Below are 13,124 nucleotides of genomic sequence, written 5' to 3'. Positions count from 1 at the left end.
AAGGATTTGAACCTTGGCCTCCCAGATGCTAGGAATGATACAGCATCAAATGCCCCTTCATTTCTACTTTCATTTGGCAACATCATAGATCTGTGCCTGAGTGGAGTCAGCTCCACTCCCAATCCCACCCACCCACCCCCCAAAATTATAGGCGCAGTAGGGTTGCGAGGTCCAGGTTGGGACATTTCTGGAGATTTTGGGGGTGGCGCCTGGAAAGAGTGGAGTTTGGGGATGGGAAGGGGCCTCGATGGGTTATAATGTCATAGAATCTAGCCCAGTGAGCCTGATCTCATAAGATCTCAGAAGCTAAGCAGGGTCAGCCTTGGTTAGTACTTGGATAGGAGACCTCCAACAAAGACCAGGGTTGTAGAGGCAGGCAATGGCAAACCACCCCTGATAGTCCCTTGCCATGAAAACCCCGCCAGGGGTTGCCATAAGTTAGCTATGACTTGAGGGCACTCTCCACCACCACTACCTTCCAAAGCAACCATTTTCTCCAGGGGAACTGATCTCTGTGGCCTGGAGATCAGTTGTAATTCCAGGAGATCTCCAGCCAGCACCTGGAGGCTGACAACCCTATGCACAAGGTGGTGGATGAGTGTTGTGTTTCAATATCTGAAGATTATTTCACGTTGATGTTTAGACATTGGTCTCATTAGGCAAAGGGCAGTCTATAGCTGGACTGACTAGATCCTTGTAGACTGAGCGGGGAAGTAGGGACTGAGGAGGAAGTCAAGCCCGGTCTGAAGGATAAAAATCAAGGGTAAAACCTTGAGTTAATAATCCTGCCTTGCATGATCTCCTGGCCCACAGCAAGGTACAAAAAGGGGCCAGTAACGATTGGTGGGGCACGCTCTGTAGAGGAGTATTGGCACCATTCAAGTACACAGAAGATTTCTGGATCAGTGTATCTAAACGGCTAGGGCTCAGTTCCCTTGGCTGAATTCCTTCGCACAAGTGTGTGTGCATGCTCTGGTTGTTACAAACAGGGCTGTGCATGGAGTGTGTAGGCCATCATGATTCTGGGCATTGCAGCCATTGAAAAAGCAGAGCTCCAGTTGGGGAGGCGGCTGCTGGAGTCATCGCTTATGTTGTCCTTGACAGACACATTTGTATCCCGAAGAAGCACCGTGAGAAATTGCCATTCATTAACTATCCTGTACTATGTGATCATCAGCGAGGGCATGAGTGATTGAATCAACGAGCGTTTGGGCAAATACCTCGGAGAGGGTTTCTTAAAAATATATCAACATTATTTTTGTTTGTTTTTACCTTCTAGATTTCAGAAAAATATGGTTTGCCTGAAGAGAGCATCTACAAAGTGTACAAGAAATGCAAACGAGGGTAAGCTTACTTAGTTGCGTTAGTGTTCCTTCAACCATTGTCATGAACAGAAAACACAATTAGAATACTAAAGGGGTTTAGAAGTCCAAAAAGCTATCATTACTATCAAATATTTTGCAACCTGCGGTGTCATTTGTTGTTTCCAGTCACTTAGCAACCACGAGTTGTTAGCCTCTGCAGAAACAAGATTCTTTCCAACCAAAACGAGGGTAAGCAACGTTGTTAATAGCAGGTGTGTTGGAAGTAAAAAATGAAAACAAGTTAGCAAATATTTATTCACATAGGACTGTGCTAGCTTTGGAGTTACGCAGAACCAGGGCTTTTTTTCCTGGGAAAAGAGGTGGTGGAACTCAAGACCGCACAATGACGTCAGTTTGGGTCAGCTGGAGCAAAGGGGGAGTTTTTAAAAGTTTAAATTGCCCTTGGCAAAAATGGTCACATGGCCAGTGGCCCCGCCCCCTGATCTCCAGACAGAGGGGAGTTTAGATTGCCTTCCGTGCCGCTGGAGTGGCGCAGAGGGCAATCTAAATTCCCCTCTGTCTGGACATCAGGGGGCGGGGCCACCGGCCATGTGACCATTTTTAAGAGGTGCCGGAACTCCATTTCACCACGTTCCCGCTGAAAAAAAGCCCTGCGCAGAGCTCTTAAGCAACCTTCAACTTTGTTGCTTTCTGACTAGAGGAAAAGCTGTGTGGGGTTCACTACAGGTTAGTTTGTTATGCGACTGCATTTGTTGGAGTGCTAGAGCTGGGGGAGGGAAAATTTAAGGTTTCAGAACCCAGTTAGAGCTCCACAGTTTATGTGGAGTCCTGGTGTTGGGTACTGTGTGTTCATATGGAGGACATGTGCTGCGGATCCATGAACAAGTGCTTCCCAGCTCATGTCCCACAGTATTTAGAAATCCCCCTTTCATATTTATACTTGACACACCTACTCTGTTAAGGACAAGTGTAGACTGGATGTGGCACAAATGCAAAGGGAGATCCTGGTTGGTGTAGTGGTTAAAGTGTTGGATTAGGATCTGGAAGAGCTGAGTTCAGATCCCTGTTCTGCCAATTAGCCTAACCTATGTCACAAGTTTCTAAATTCCACTTGTTTGGCAAAAGGGCAGCGGAATGCAAATCAAATAATAGGTGGGAAGGATTGGGCTTTATTGGCTTTGTATCATGTGACGGATCACTGTAACTGAGTCTCTCTCTACATGAGACGTTCAGTTAGCCAGGAAGTGTAGTTTTAAAAGACAGAGCCGGCAGAGATTGCTCTGGGGGAGAGGGGGTTGGATTCTCTCACAGTCCTCCACTGCCTCTGGCATGCTAGCTGGTCTCCCCTTCCGGAACCTTTGCCTTCCCACCCTAACGGCTTAAAACTTTGAATTAACTGAGCCTTGGCAGAAATCTTGTGTAGAGAGAGAGACTGAGGAAAGGAAGTAATTTGGCCCCCCAAGCCACATTTCCTGGTGACTTCAGCAAAGGCTGGAACCCTGCAAAGAAAAGGCAAACCCAAAAATCCCTCCTTTGAGATGTTGTTAAGTGATTTTCTGCAAGTTTTTAAAGTAGCATATTTTCCTATGGAAAAGGAATTAGCAAGTGTATGTGTATGGGACAGACTGGGTAGCTACTGGACATTCTAACTCCCCAAGCGGTTGCCTGAGGTCACAACAGATTTCCTTTATCTTTGACATCGGGACAGCAGTGTTTGTTTTCCAAAGCCAGCTCGATTTTGCAGGCACCTTGGCTTTCCTCAGATCAGTAAAGCAGGGTCAGCGTGACCTTTGGGCTTTCAAGGAGAAGTGACAGCTGGTCCAATGTGGTGGAGAATGGAAAATGTTGCAACATCTCTCCAGAGAGAAGAGGGCTGATTAGGTTATAAACACCTCACTGGGCTGGAGCAGCTGCTGGTAGGACCAAACCAACTCTGCCTAGGCTCAGAGGGATTAATGAGGTCTAGCTGCATGATTGGTTTCACTTATCGTTGAGCTGGTGCCCCTATGGACAGTTTCCTACTACCCTGATTGCTACCAATTTAGTGTCTCTTGCCTCAACATTCAGAGTCATCATGTAGAAAGCTTTCCCACCCACCCCTGCTCCCCATAAGGGGGGACCTGCAACCAGGTGTGGGGGAACTGTGCCTTGTGAGAATGACAGCTCCAGATTATAAGCATCAAATGATATGGCTGGAGGGGGTGAGTGGTAAACTAGTCACAGCTACTCATCTCTGAGGCAAGTATTATCTGCATTTTTGTCCAGGCTAAGGGTGATGAGTAGTAAAATGGTTTTTTATTGGGGCTTTATAGCCCATCCTAAAGTAAGACAGAGATGCGGGTGTGGGCTGTGGAATGATCAGCGCTGTACTGGCCCACACTTTGTACCCATTCTTCGAGCCCAAGATCCCCCCACCCCCCACCAGCTAGAATTTTCCTCCTCAATCCAGCTAGGGGGAAAAGAAAGATTGGGCCTAGTTTTTCTGACCTGGATAGCCCAGGATTTTGTCAGGTCTAAGAAGCTAAGCAGTCAGCCTTGGTTAGTACTTTGAGGGGCGACAACCAAGGAAGTCCATGGTTGCTATGCTGAGGCATAGCAAAGGGAAAGGGAAAGCAAAGGCATAGCAAAGGCAAGGCATAGCAAAAGCAAGGCATAGCAAAGGCAAAGGGAAAATACCTCTCAGGGCCAAGCTAGAAGTGACGAATTACACTTGAATGGTAAGTGAACACTCACATGCAGGGCTTTTTTTCTGGGAAAAGGAACTCAGTGGGTTGCCCTCAGAAAAAATGGTCACATGGCTGGTGGCCCCGCCCCCTGATCTCCAGACAGAGGGGAGTTTCGATTGCCCTCCGTGCCAGCGGTGCAGAGGGCAATCTAAACTCCCCTCTGTCTGGAGATCGGGGGGCGGGGCCACCAGCCATGTGACCATTTTCAAGAGGTTCCAGAACTCCGTCCCACTGCGTTCCTGCTGAAAAAAAGCCCTGCTCTCATGTATTCCTCCCTGTTCACTTGCACTCCACTCGATCACGTAGTGGAGTGCAAGTGAACAGGGAGGAATACACGTGAGTCTGTTTACTTCCCTTCAAGTGTAATTCGTCACTTCTAGCTTGGCCCTCAGTGTCTCTTGCCTTGAGAGCAACATGAGGAGAGGGGTGCAAAAGTTGACTGTAACTTGATGGCACTTTCCACTTTGTTTTCCTATGGTCATTCTGAAACTCCGCGTGCCTCTCTTCCACCACGCACCCTACACAAGACACCTTACACGGGAATGCTCAAGTGACTTACTTTCTGTGTGGTCTTATATTCATGTGTACCCTGTCTCCCTAGCAGAGCATGTATATCCACAATGAGAGAACAAGTGTAAGATCCTTCACTTGAGCATCCCCATGTAAGCTGTCTTGTGTAGAGAGAGAAACTCCCTGTTAGTCAGTAGATGAAACTGACCAATTTACAAACTCCTCCTCCCAACCATGAGGACTGGAAGCTTACTTTTTCCCCAGAAGGGAAACAGGGGTCTTTCTTCAAATGACAAGCCAAGCACCAAGTTCCTGGCTGCTATGGCGGTGTCACAGGCACCAAAGCTTAAAGAACAGGAGTTTGGACAGCTTACTGTTTGTAAGCCAGTTGCTGAAACATTGTTTTTTCTGTTTGGGCTTAGTGATGTTTTCCCCTAGCCAATTTCTTCCCATGCCCAATAACTGAACAGCCCCCCCCAGCACTTCTTGGAACTTAACCCCCCCCCCCAATACATTCTGCTTCTTACTATTCAGACCTGGAGAATAACAAATGGATCAGTGGAAGGCGTGAGAGAGGTACTAATCTCTCCCCAGGCATTTTCCTCCCCCCCCCCACCTCATTGGCAGACAAGGAAAATGTTTGGAAGGGGGGGCTGCCCTCCTCTGACCTCTCCCATAATCTTGTTGTGTCTAGAAAACTGCAGCTCTTTGGTCCATTGTGGAGACGGGAAGTTTAGTTCCTACTGCTGGCAAGCTGCTCTCTCTCTAAAGCCCTCCTGGGAGTTTGTGAAAATAGGCTTTATGTGGAGTTGTACAGAATGGTGCTTAATGTCACAGGATCCCTGTAGGCTGTTTTTGCCTTCCCCGCCCCAATCAGAGATGCAAGCATCTCATAAAGGATTGCTTAGCTTTCTTGCTTGCTTGTTTTTTTTAAAAAACTGGCTGTTCCAGGAAGCAGGACAGGTGGATTTTAGGGCTATCTGGCAAACAGAAGGAAAGGCAACACAAACACAATCCACAGGGAGTTTCTTCTGTGCAAGTGCAATGGAAATGGGCCGAGCTCCTGAGGCATTAAACTTATCCTGAGGTGGTCTGGAAAGTACAGTAGCTACACATGGCCCCAGATGCAGACGAGAGACTTTTAAAAAGGAGAAAAATGAGGACAAAATTTGCACATGTGAATTGACAATCTCAGGTACAAAATTTGGTGGTAAAAGTGTCAGGCTAGGATCTGTTTCAGGTGGGTAGCCCTGTTGGTCTGTAGCAGAATAGCAAGATTTGATTCCAGAAGTACCTTAAAGATCAACCAGATTTCCAGGGTATGAGCTTTCAAGAGTCAAAGCTGATGAAGGGAGATTTAGTTAGTAGATCTGTAAGGAAATTTAGTTGATCTTTAAGGCCCTACTGGACCTGAAACTAGGATCTGGGAGATGCAAGTGTGAATCCCTGCTCTGCCATGGGAGCTCACTGGGTGATTTTGGGCCAGGCACACATTCTCAGCCCAACCTACCTCACAGAGTTGTTGTGAAGATAAAATGGAAGGGAGGAGAACAACTCAAGTCACCTTAGGTCCTGAGTGGGGAGAAAAGTGAAATAAATAATTAAAAATGTAAATACATCTCCCCCTAGGAGTATCTCTGTCAGTTACAGCAGGTGGAGATCTACTGTTTGAGGGACAGCCTGTTGCTCAAATGTTTACCCAAAAAATTCTTCAGCCCTCCCCCATGCCATTCCAGCTGATTTTATTGGACAGAAACACCTAGTCTTTTCTAAGGACAGCCCCCCCCCCCAAGAGGACGGTCCTCTGAAGAAGAGGAGCTCCGGCCATGCTACTTGGAAGCTCTGTTTGAAGGGAAGCAGCAACCAACCCTTTGAAGCCACAGGGGACTGCCCCTCCACATATGACCACCTGCACGAACCAGCAGCAAGGCCTCCACTGAATGATGGAACTGCCAGACCCCACTGGTCAAATGCAGCCATTGATTTCTTTGGCTAATGAAAGCCCAGATTTACAGCTTGCATTGGTACATCTCTCCCAAACAGTTTATGCACCCTCGGCCTGGGGGGGGATCCGGAATCTAGAAAGAGTCCCTGGCTAAAGCACTCACCCCATGTTCTTCCTCCCTGGTTTCAGTGCTAAAGCAAATCCTGACCCAAAGCAGTTGGACCAGCGCTTTTCGGTGTATGGGGGAATTTAGGTTGCATGAAGGGCTTGTGGTTGCCATGTAGCTAGACTTGTCAACTCTGGCTTGGGAAATTTCTGGAGATTTGGGGGTGGTGCTGGGGAGGGCAGATTTGTGGGGAGGGAGGGAGCTTAGCGGGGAAGTGATGCAACAGAGTCAGCCCCCTGAAGCTGCCATTTCCTTCCAAGGAGCTGATCTCTTTTCTCTGGAGATCAGATGTAATTCCAGAACTCCAAACCCCATATTGAGATTAGTAACCCTACATGCTTTGCACAGGCCAGGCCAATTTATACAAGACACTGGGGGTGTATAGAGTTCCCACAGCAGAGTTCCTTTTGCCTGTACCGATATCACATTTAACCATGCTGCAGCATGAAAGTGTAGAGCAACCTCGCCTGCTCTGCATCAGAGAGTCTTGCCACTTGGGTGCTGGGCAGAGCGTTTCTAGAGCCTGATTGCTGCGCTGGAGGAGATTATTAGCCCTTTCTCTGCCTGCGGATCCTTCCCTTTTGTGGTGGAAGAGAGCCAGGAGGGGCTGGGGGACAGGCACAGAAACAGAAGGCCTGTCTGTTCTCTCCAGCCAAGTTGAGAATCACTAGGATTAAAAAAAAAACACCATGCCAATTCCCCTCCTGCAAATCATCTTTTTTCCTCCCTTTGGTTGGTTTTAATAAAAGGGATTAGGTGGTTTTTGCTTATGGATTTTCCTTCTATCTGCATTGCACTTAGTTGTGTTTGCTAAAATAGCCCCAAGTTCTGCCTTTGGGAGGGGGGGGCGGGAAAGAGACTGAGAGTTTCCCTCTTACCTGTTCTGTGCCTTCAAGTAGAAACTCCAGGCAGCTGAAGCTCTTTGGGAAGCAGCAAGCTAAGCAGAGAGGGGGGTGGGGAGTTCCTTTGTGTACAAACAAGCTCATTATCTCCATTGCTCTGTAATTAAATCTGTATACATGCTCAAATTTATAAATCAAGCCAGCAACACAAAATGGAGGGGGGGAAATAAACCACCCGCCTCAAATTAGTCAGTCAGAGGTTGAAATGGGAAGGAGGCACCTGCTGCTTCCTTAAGAAGAAGATGTTTAGCAGCACCTTAAAAGCTGCCGATCATTTATTCCTGCAAAGATTTCATGATCTTTAATCCACAAAAGTTTTAAGACTCACTGTTGGTATTTGAGGTGCTGTAAGACTCTGGTTTATTGTTGCTGACACAGACTAGTGCGGCTACCCCTGCACAGTTTCCAAAAAGGCAGGAGGGGGGGTTCAGTGGTTTAAGATGCCCTGCTGGGTCAGACCAGTGGAAGGCTGCCAAACAGAGCACATGTAGGAGTGCCAACCTCCAGGTAGGAGCTGGAGTTCTCTTGAAATTATAGCTGATCTCCAGAGATCAGTTCCTCTGGAGAAAATGGCAGTTTTGGAGGGTGTACTGTATGGCATCACATCCCTTCTGAGCTCCCCAGGCTCTGCCCCAATATCTCCAGGAATTTCCCAACTTGTACTTCCCTTCATGTATCTGTCTAATTCCCCATTAAAGCCAGCATCCTGATTCGGGCCCGATTCGGCCCAAATCGGGGCATAATTGGCCTGAATCTGGCTGCTGCAGAGCGTGGGAGTGCCCTCGTGCCCGCAGCAGCCCAGTCCCCACCCCCACCAGCCAAGTAAGCAGGGGGGGGGGCAGAGGGTGGGAGCAGGGGATCCCATACTCTCGGCAGGGGACTGGCATCCCTATTCCAGCATCACCACCCCCTCCCTTCCCCAAAAACCTGGAATACACATCTTCCATTTTTCATTCTAAAGTACAAATACATTTTCAGTAAAATCCTAAACAGATCCAGAGGAGTTAGCCCTGTTAGTCTGAGTAGCAAAATAGTAAAGAGTCCAGTAGCACCTTTAAGACTAACCAACTTTATTGTAGCATAAGCTTTCGAGAGCCACAACTCTCTTCATCAGATGCATGTGACAAAGAGAGCTGTGGCTCTCAAAAGCTTATGCTATAATAAAGTTGGGCTGATTCCGCACACGTTGGATAATGCACTTTCAATGCACTTTAGCTATCGTTTGGAAGTGGATTTTTTGTTTCACACTCGAAAAATTCAGTTCCAAATGATCTCTAAAGAGGATTGGAAGTGCATTATCCAACGTGTACGGAATCAGCTTTGGTTAGTCTTAAAGGTGCTACTGGACTCTTTACAATTATCCTAAACTGAGTTACTCCAGTGCAAGCCCACTGATTTCAGTGGACTTAAACAGTAACTCTGCTTAGGATTCCACTGTTACTCTATCAAACCACCTCCCTATCTTCTTCCAGTGACATCTCATGTAGGTCTGTTGACCTATTAAAGAATTGTTGGCTGATTAACTTATTAAATGTAAATAAATTAATGAGCACTTCACTCTGCATAGTTGCTTTTGTACAGGCATAACATCAAATTGAATTAAAAAGAAAAGGTGATGTTTAATATTTTTCATTTACATTCCTTACTGGTGGTGGAGAGTACCCTCAAGTCATAGCTGACTTATGGTGACTTCCTGGCCAGATTTTTATGGCAAGAGACTAACCGAGGTGGTTTGCCATCGCCTGCCTTTGCAGTCCTGATCTTCCTTGGAGGTCTCCCATCCAATTACTAACCAAGGCTGACCCTGCTTAGCTTCTGAGATCTGACAAGATCAGGCTTACCTGGGCTATCCAGGGCCGTTTCTACATGGCCTACCTTTTGTCGGGATACAGCGTCTTCGCATGCGAAATCGCACCGGGAAGACACTGTTCTCGCGCAATTTTGCAAAAGGTAAGCCGTGTGGAAGCGGCCCAGATCAGGGCCGTTTCCAGACGGCTTACCTGCCTCCAGAATGTCGCGCCATGTTGCGGGGAAAAAACGAAATATCGCGTTTTCTCGCGTGAGTTTTGTGCGACGTCGCGGGACGTCACGCAACATCGCACAAAACTCACACAAGAAAACACGATATTTCGCGTTTTCCCCGCAACGTGGCGCGACGTTCCGGAGGCAGGTAAGCTGTCTGGAAACGGCCCAGGGCACATTCCTTGCTACAGTCTAGCTAATCTTTAGTTGCCTGTTGTAAAGTATTTATAAAACTGGCATTCTGCCATTCCACCAATCATCTCAGGGTAGTGTACTTGGGTGTTGCCCTGTTTTACCTTCTCAGCCACCCTGCAAGGTAGATGAGATTGAGAGACAGGCAGAATGCAGCTGGCCCAAGTTCATCCAGCAAATTTGATGGCTGCAGTTGAAATTTGAATTCGGGCCTTCCACACTCTGGCCACGACAACAAAAAGTTGTCACTGTTGTTGCAACCTGAAGGCTAGGATTGCCAACAGCAGGTTCAGAAATTCCTGGGGATTGGGGGGTGGAGGCTTCAGAGCGTGGGGTATAATGCCTTAGAGCCTACCCTCTAAAACAGCCATTTTCTCCAAGGGAACTGATCTCTGTCGTCGAGATCAGATGTTATTTCAGGAGATCTCCAGACCCCACCTGGAGGTTGGTAACCCTAAGCCTAAGCAGTGTGACGGCAGCGTGAGAATCTAACCTGCTGTCAGAGTGCTTCAAAACAAACATCTGTATGAACCTGGCGAGAGCTTGCTTGTTCTTCTTCTCTGAGGACTTGCTCACTGCCAAGCTGGGTTCTCTCATCAGAGACCTGTTTCATCTGCAGAACTGGCCAAGAGGCCCTCTTGTTCCGGGAAGTGGGGGGAGCTTAATTCCCTGGGAATGAGCTAGCGGAGGTTTTCCAGAATGACTTCTGAAAAGAACAGCTGCATCTCTGAACCGCCTCAGGTCTTCTCCACCAAACCACAGCCTTCTCCCCTTGCCTGACAGATGCGGAATGTCTCCACTGCTGGCAACCTTTCTCCTTTCTTTTCTTAAAGTCATCCTTGCCAGTGAGATACAATCAAGCACCCTGAGTGTCTCCCCTTCTCCCGCCCAGTTCCAAAATCAATGCTTGGAAGATGAGCTCATTATTTTCCTTGGCCCCAGTCCAAGCCTGTTGCTGGAAAAACGAAGCAGGGAGCAGAGTTTAAGGTGCGCCTGATGCAACCTGCAGCTCAGCAGGGCTTTGGAGGAGGAGATGGAGTTACTGGTGGGGTGGGGGCACTTGTTTTGAGAATCCAGATTTGGGGTGGGTCAAGTTTAGCCAACAGGTTTCCCACCAAATCCAGCTGATCACTCCAGCCATATATAGGGATCTACGTGGCCCTGCATCCAGCCTCATGAGATCTAGCGATCAAGGCCTTTGTCACATGATAAATACAATTTTGTTATGAGGAGGATGTCCAGGTAGCTGCCTACTGGGAGTAGAGTGGCAACGGAGAATGTTTGACAGTAAATGCATTAAAGGTAACTGGCTAGTATTTGGGGAGGGAGGATGTTGGCATGATGGCAACTGACTAGAGGATTTCAATTCAGGTGTCCTGAATCCCACATCACACTGGCTCTCAGAGATAAAAGGTTATTCTGTAATCTGTGCTATATCCACAAATCATTAGATTTTGCTCCTCTGTCATGATCAGTCACATCTTGGGTTATCTTGTCCACACAGCCTATTATGCCATCATTCCACTGTAGCGACCGTGGTTGAACCAAAAGGGCTTTCCCTCTTTTTTAATGGACAAAGATTACTACAACACGAGGAATCCCTAAATTTTGTTGTCTCAGTGCTTCTATAGCTACAGATCTGTACAAAATACACCTTTCTGCAGTGAAGATGGAGTGAGAGCTGACAACCATCTGTGTAGTTCAGAAAATGCAAAATATGGCAAGAATTTACCTGGTTTCTGGTTTTGTGGGCCTGGGATTCTCCCTCCTGTGTCTGGGGGTGGCTGGCATTCCTTACATTTTAGCATGAAAGGGTGCAGTGCTCGTTGGTCAAGATGACATTTAAACTGGGAACTGGCATGCTTTAGTTGCACTGAGAGCAAGCCCCAGGAGCTCCCAAGTTCGTATCTCTCCTCGGTCACAAATTCACCAGGAGAAATAGAGCGGGTCTTTGAACCTGGGTCTCTCAGGATCCTCGTGTAGAACTCTCCCCTCTACATATCCAAAAGGATAGCTTTGAACTCACCATTTCTTCTCTCCGTTTCTCCTCCAGAATCCTAGTTAATATGGACAACAACATCATCCAGCACTACAGCAACCACATGGCCTTTTTACTGGACGTGGTGGAGGCTGAAGACAAGTTCCAAGTGACCCTCAAGGAGCTCTAAGGACTCTGAAGGCTGTGCGGCTGTCGAAATGTCGCTTACAAAGCTGAGGAGTTCAACACACACACACCCCAGCCCAAACCATCGACTCCGTGTGTTGGACAAACACAATCCCATTAGAGGGCGAGAGAAAGAGAGAGACTCGGTTGCAGGGCTGTGGTTGCTAAGAGGCCCTCCTTACATCATCCATGCTCAATGTGAATGTGGAACTTCTCTCTGTGGAGTTGTTGCTGATATTTTATACCTTATTATTAATTATAATTATTAATACACACCTCTACCAGGCCATGCATTCTGACCTCTTTCAAAGTCCCATACTCTGAAACTGATGCATTCTTTCAGGTAGTTGCCGAGGCAGATGAAAGATATGATGATGGCTGTTGGCCTCTGGCTCTCGTGGCTTGGTAGGTAAAAAAAAAAAAAGAGGACCTACCAGTCATGCAAAACCATCAAATTGGATCGAATAAGACTGGCAGAACTGCATCCGATCATTGCCAAAGACACACACATACACACACATACACACACACGATCTCAGTGCCTTACTCCTTGCCTTTCCAACTGGTTGTAAATATCCCCAAGAAGAAGCACCTGGAGAAAGTGACTGTTTTATACATTTCCAATTTCCTTTTAGTATTTTATAAATATATATATATATATATAAAGGTGTGTGTGTGTGTGTATGTATAAATATATTTTGTTTTATACTGAACACAAATGGAGGAAGTTAGAGCATTTCAAAACCAGGCTGCTTCACATTTCCCCAGTGAATTTGTTTGATTGTGGGTTTTTGTCTCTGTTTTGTTCATTTTTGTAACTTTGTTTTGTATATTCCATGGTAATAAAAACTCAGAGACAGGAAAAAATGTCTTTGATGTAGCATCAGCATTAAACGTGGAGGAGTCTTGTTTCTCAGTGCACTTCTAAAGTAAAAATGGCTAAGCTAGAAGTGACGAGTTACACTTGAATGGCAAGTGAACAGACTCAGACATAGTGATTGACTGGAGTGCAAGTGAGCACAAGTGAACAGGGAGGAATACATGTGAGAGCCAAGCTACAAGAGACGAATTACACTTGCCTGGCAAGTGAACAGACTCGCCTGTATTCCTCCCTGTTCACTTGCCTTTCACTTGCGCTCCACTTCAAGTGAATGGCAAGTGAACAGGGAGGA

The 13,124-nt window shown here is 47.0% G+C and overlaps 1 protein-coding gene across 2 annotated transcripts in view; it reads left to right on the top strand.

The window, feature by feature from the left end:
- The window catches only part of GRHL3 (grainyhead like transcription factor 3), a 62,110-nt gene extending 49,291 nt beyond the window's left edge, over positions 1 to 12,819 (top strand). For both annotated transcript variants that reach the window (XM_055000082.1, XM_055000081.1), the window contains exons 15-16: positions 1,280 to 1,344; positions 11,842 to 12,819. In XM_055000082.1, coding sequence (XP_054856057.1) covers positions 1,280 to 1,344; positions 11,842 to 11,956 — 180 coding nt within the window. In that variant the 3' untranslated portion in view covers positions 11,957 to 12,819. The remainder of the gene's footprint in view (positions 1 to 1,279; positions 1,345 to 11,841) is intronic.
- The last annotated feature ends 305 nt before the right edge of the window (positions 12,820 to 13,124 follow it).

This window comes from Eublepharis macularius, chromosome 15 (assembly GCF_028583425.1).
Source record: "Eublepharis macularius isolate TG4126 chromosome 15, MPM_Emac_v1.0, whole genome shotgun sequence".
In the NCBI taxonomy this organism is placed as follows: domain Eukaryota; kingdom Metazoa; phylum Chordata; class Lepidosauria; order Squamata; family Eublepharidae; genus Eublepharis; species Eublepharis macularius.
This window is presented reverse-complemented; position numbering and strand designations above follow the sequence as displayed.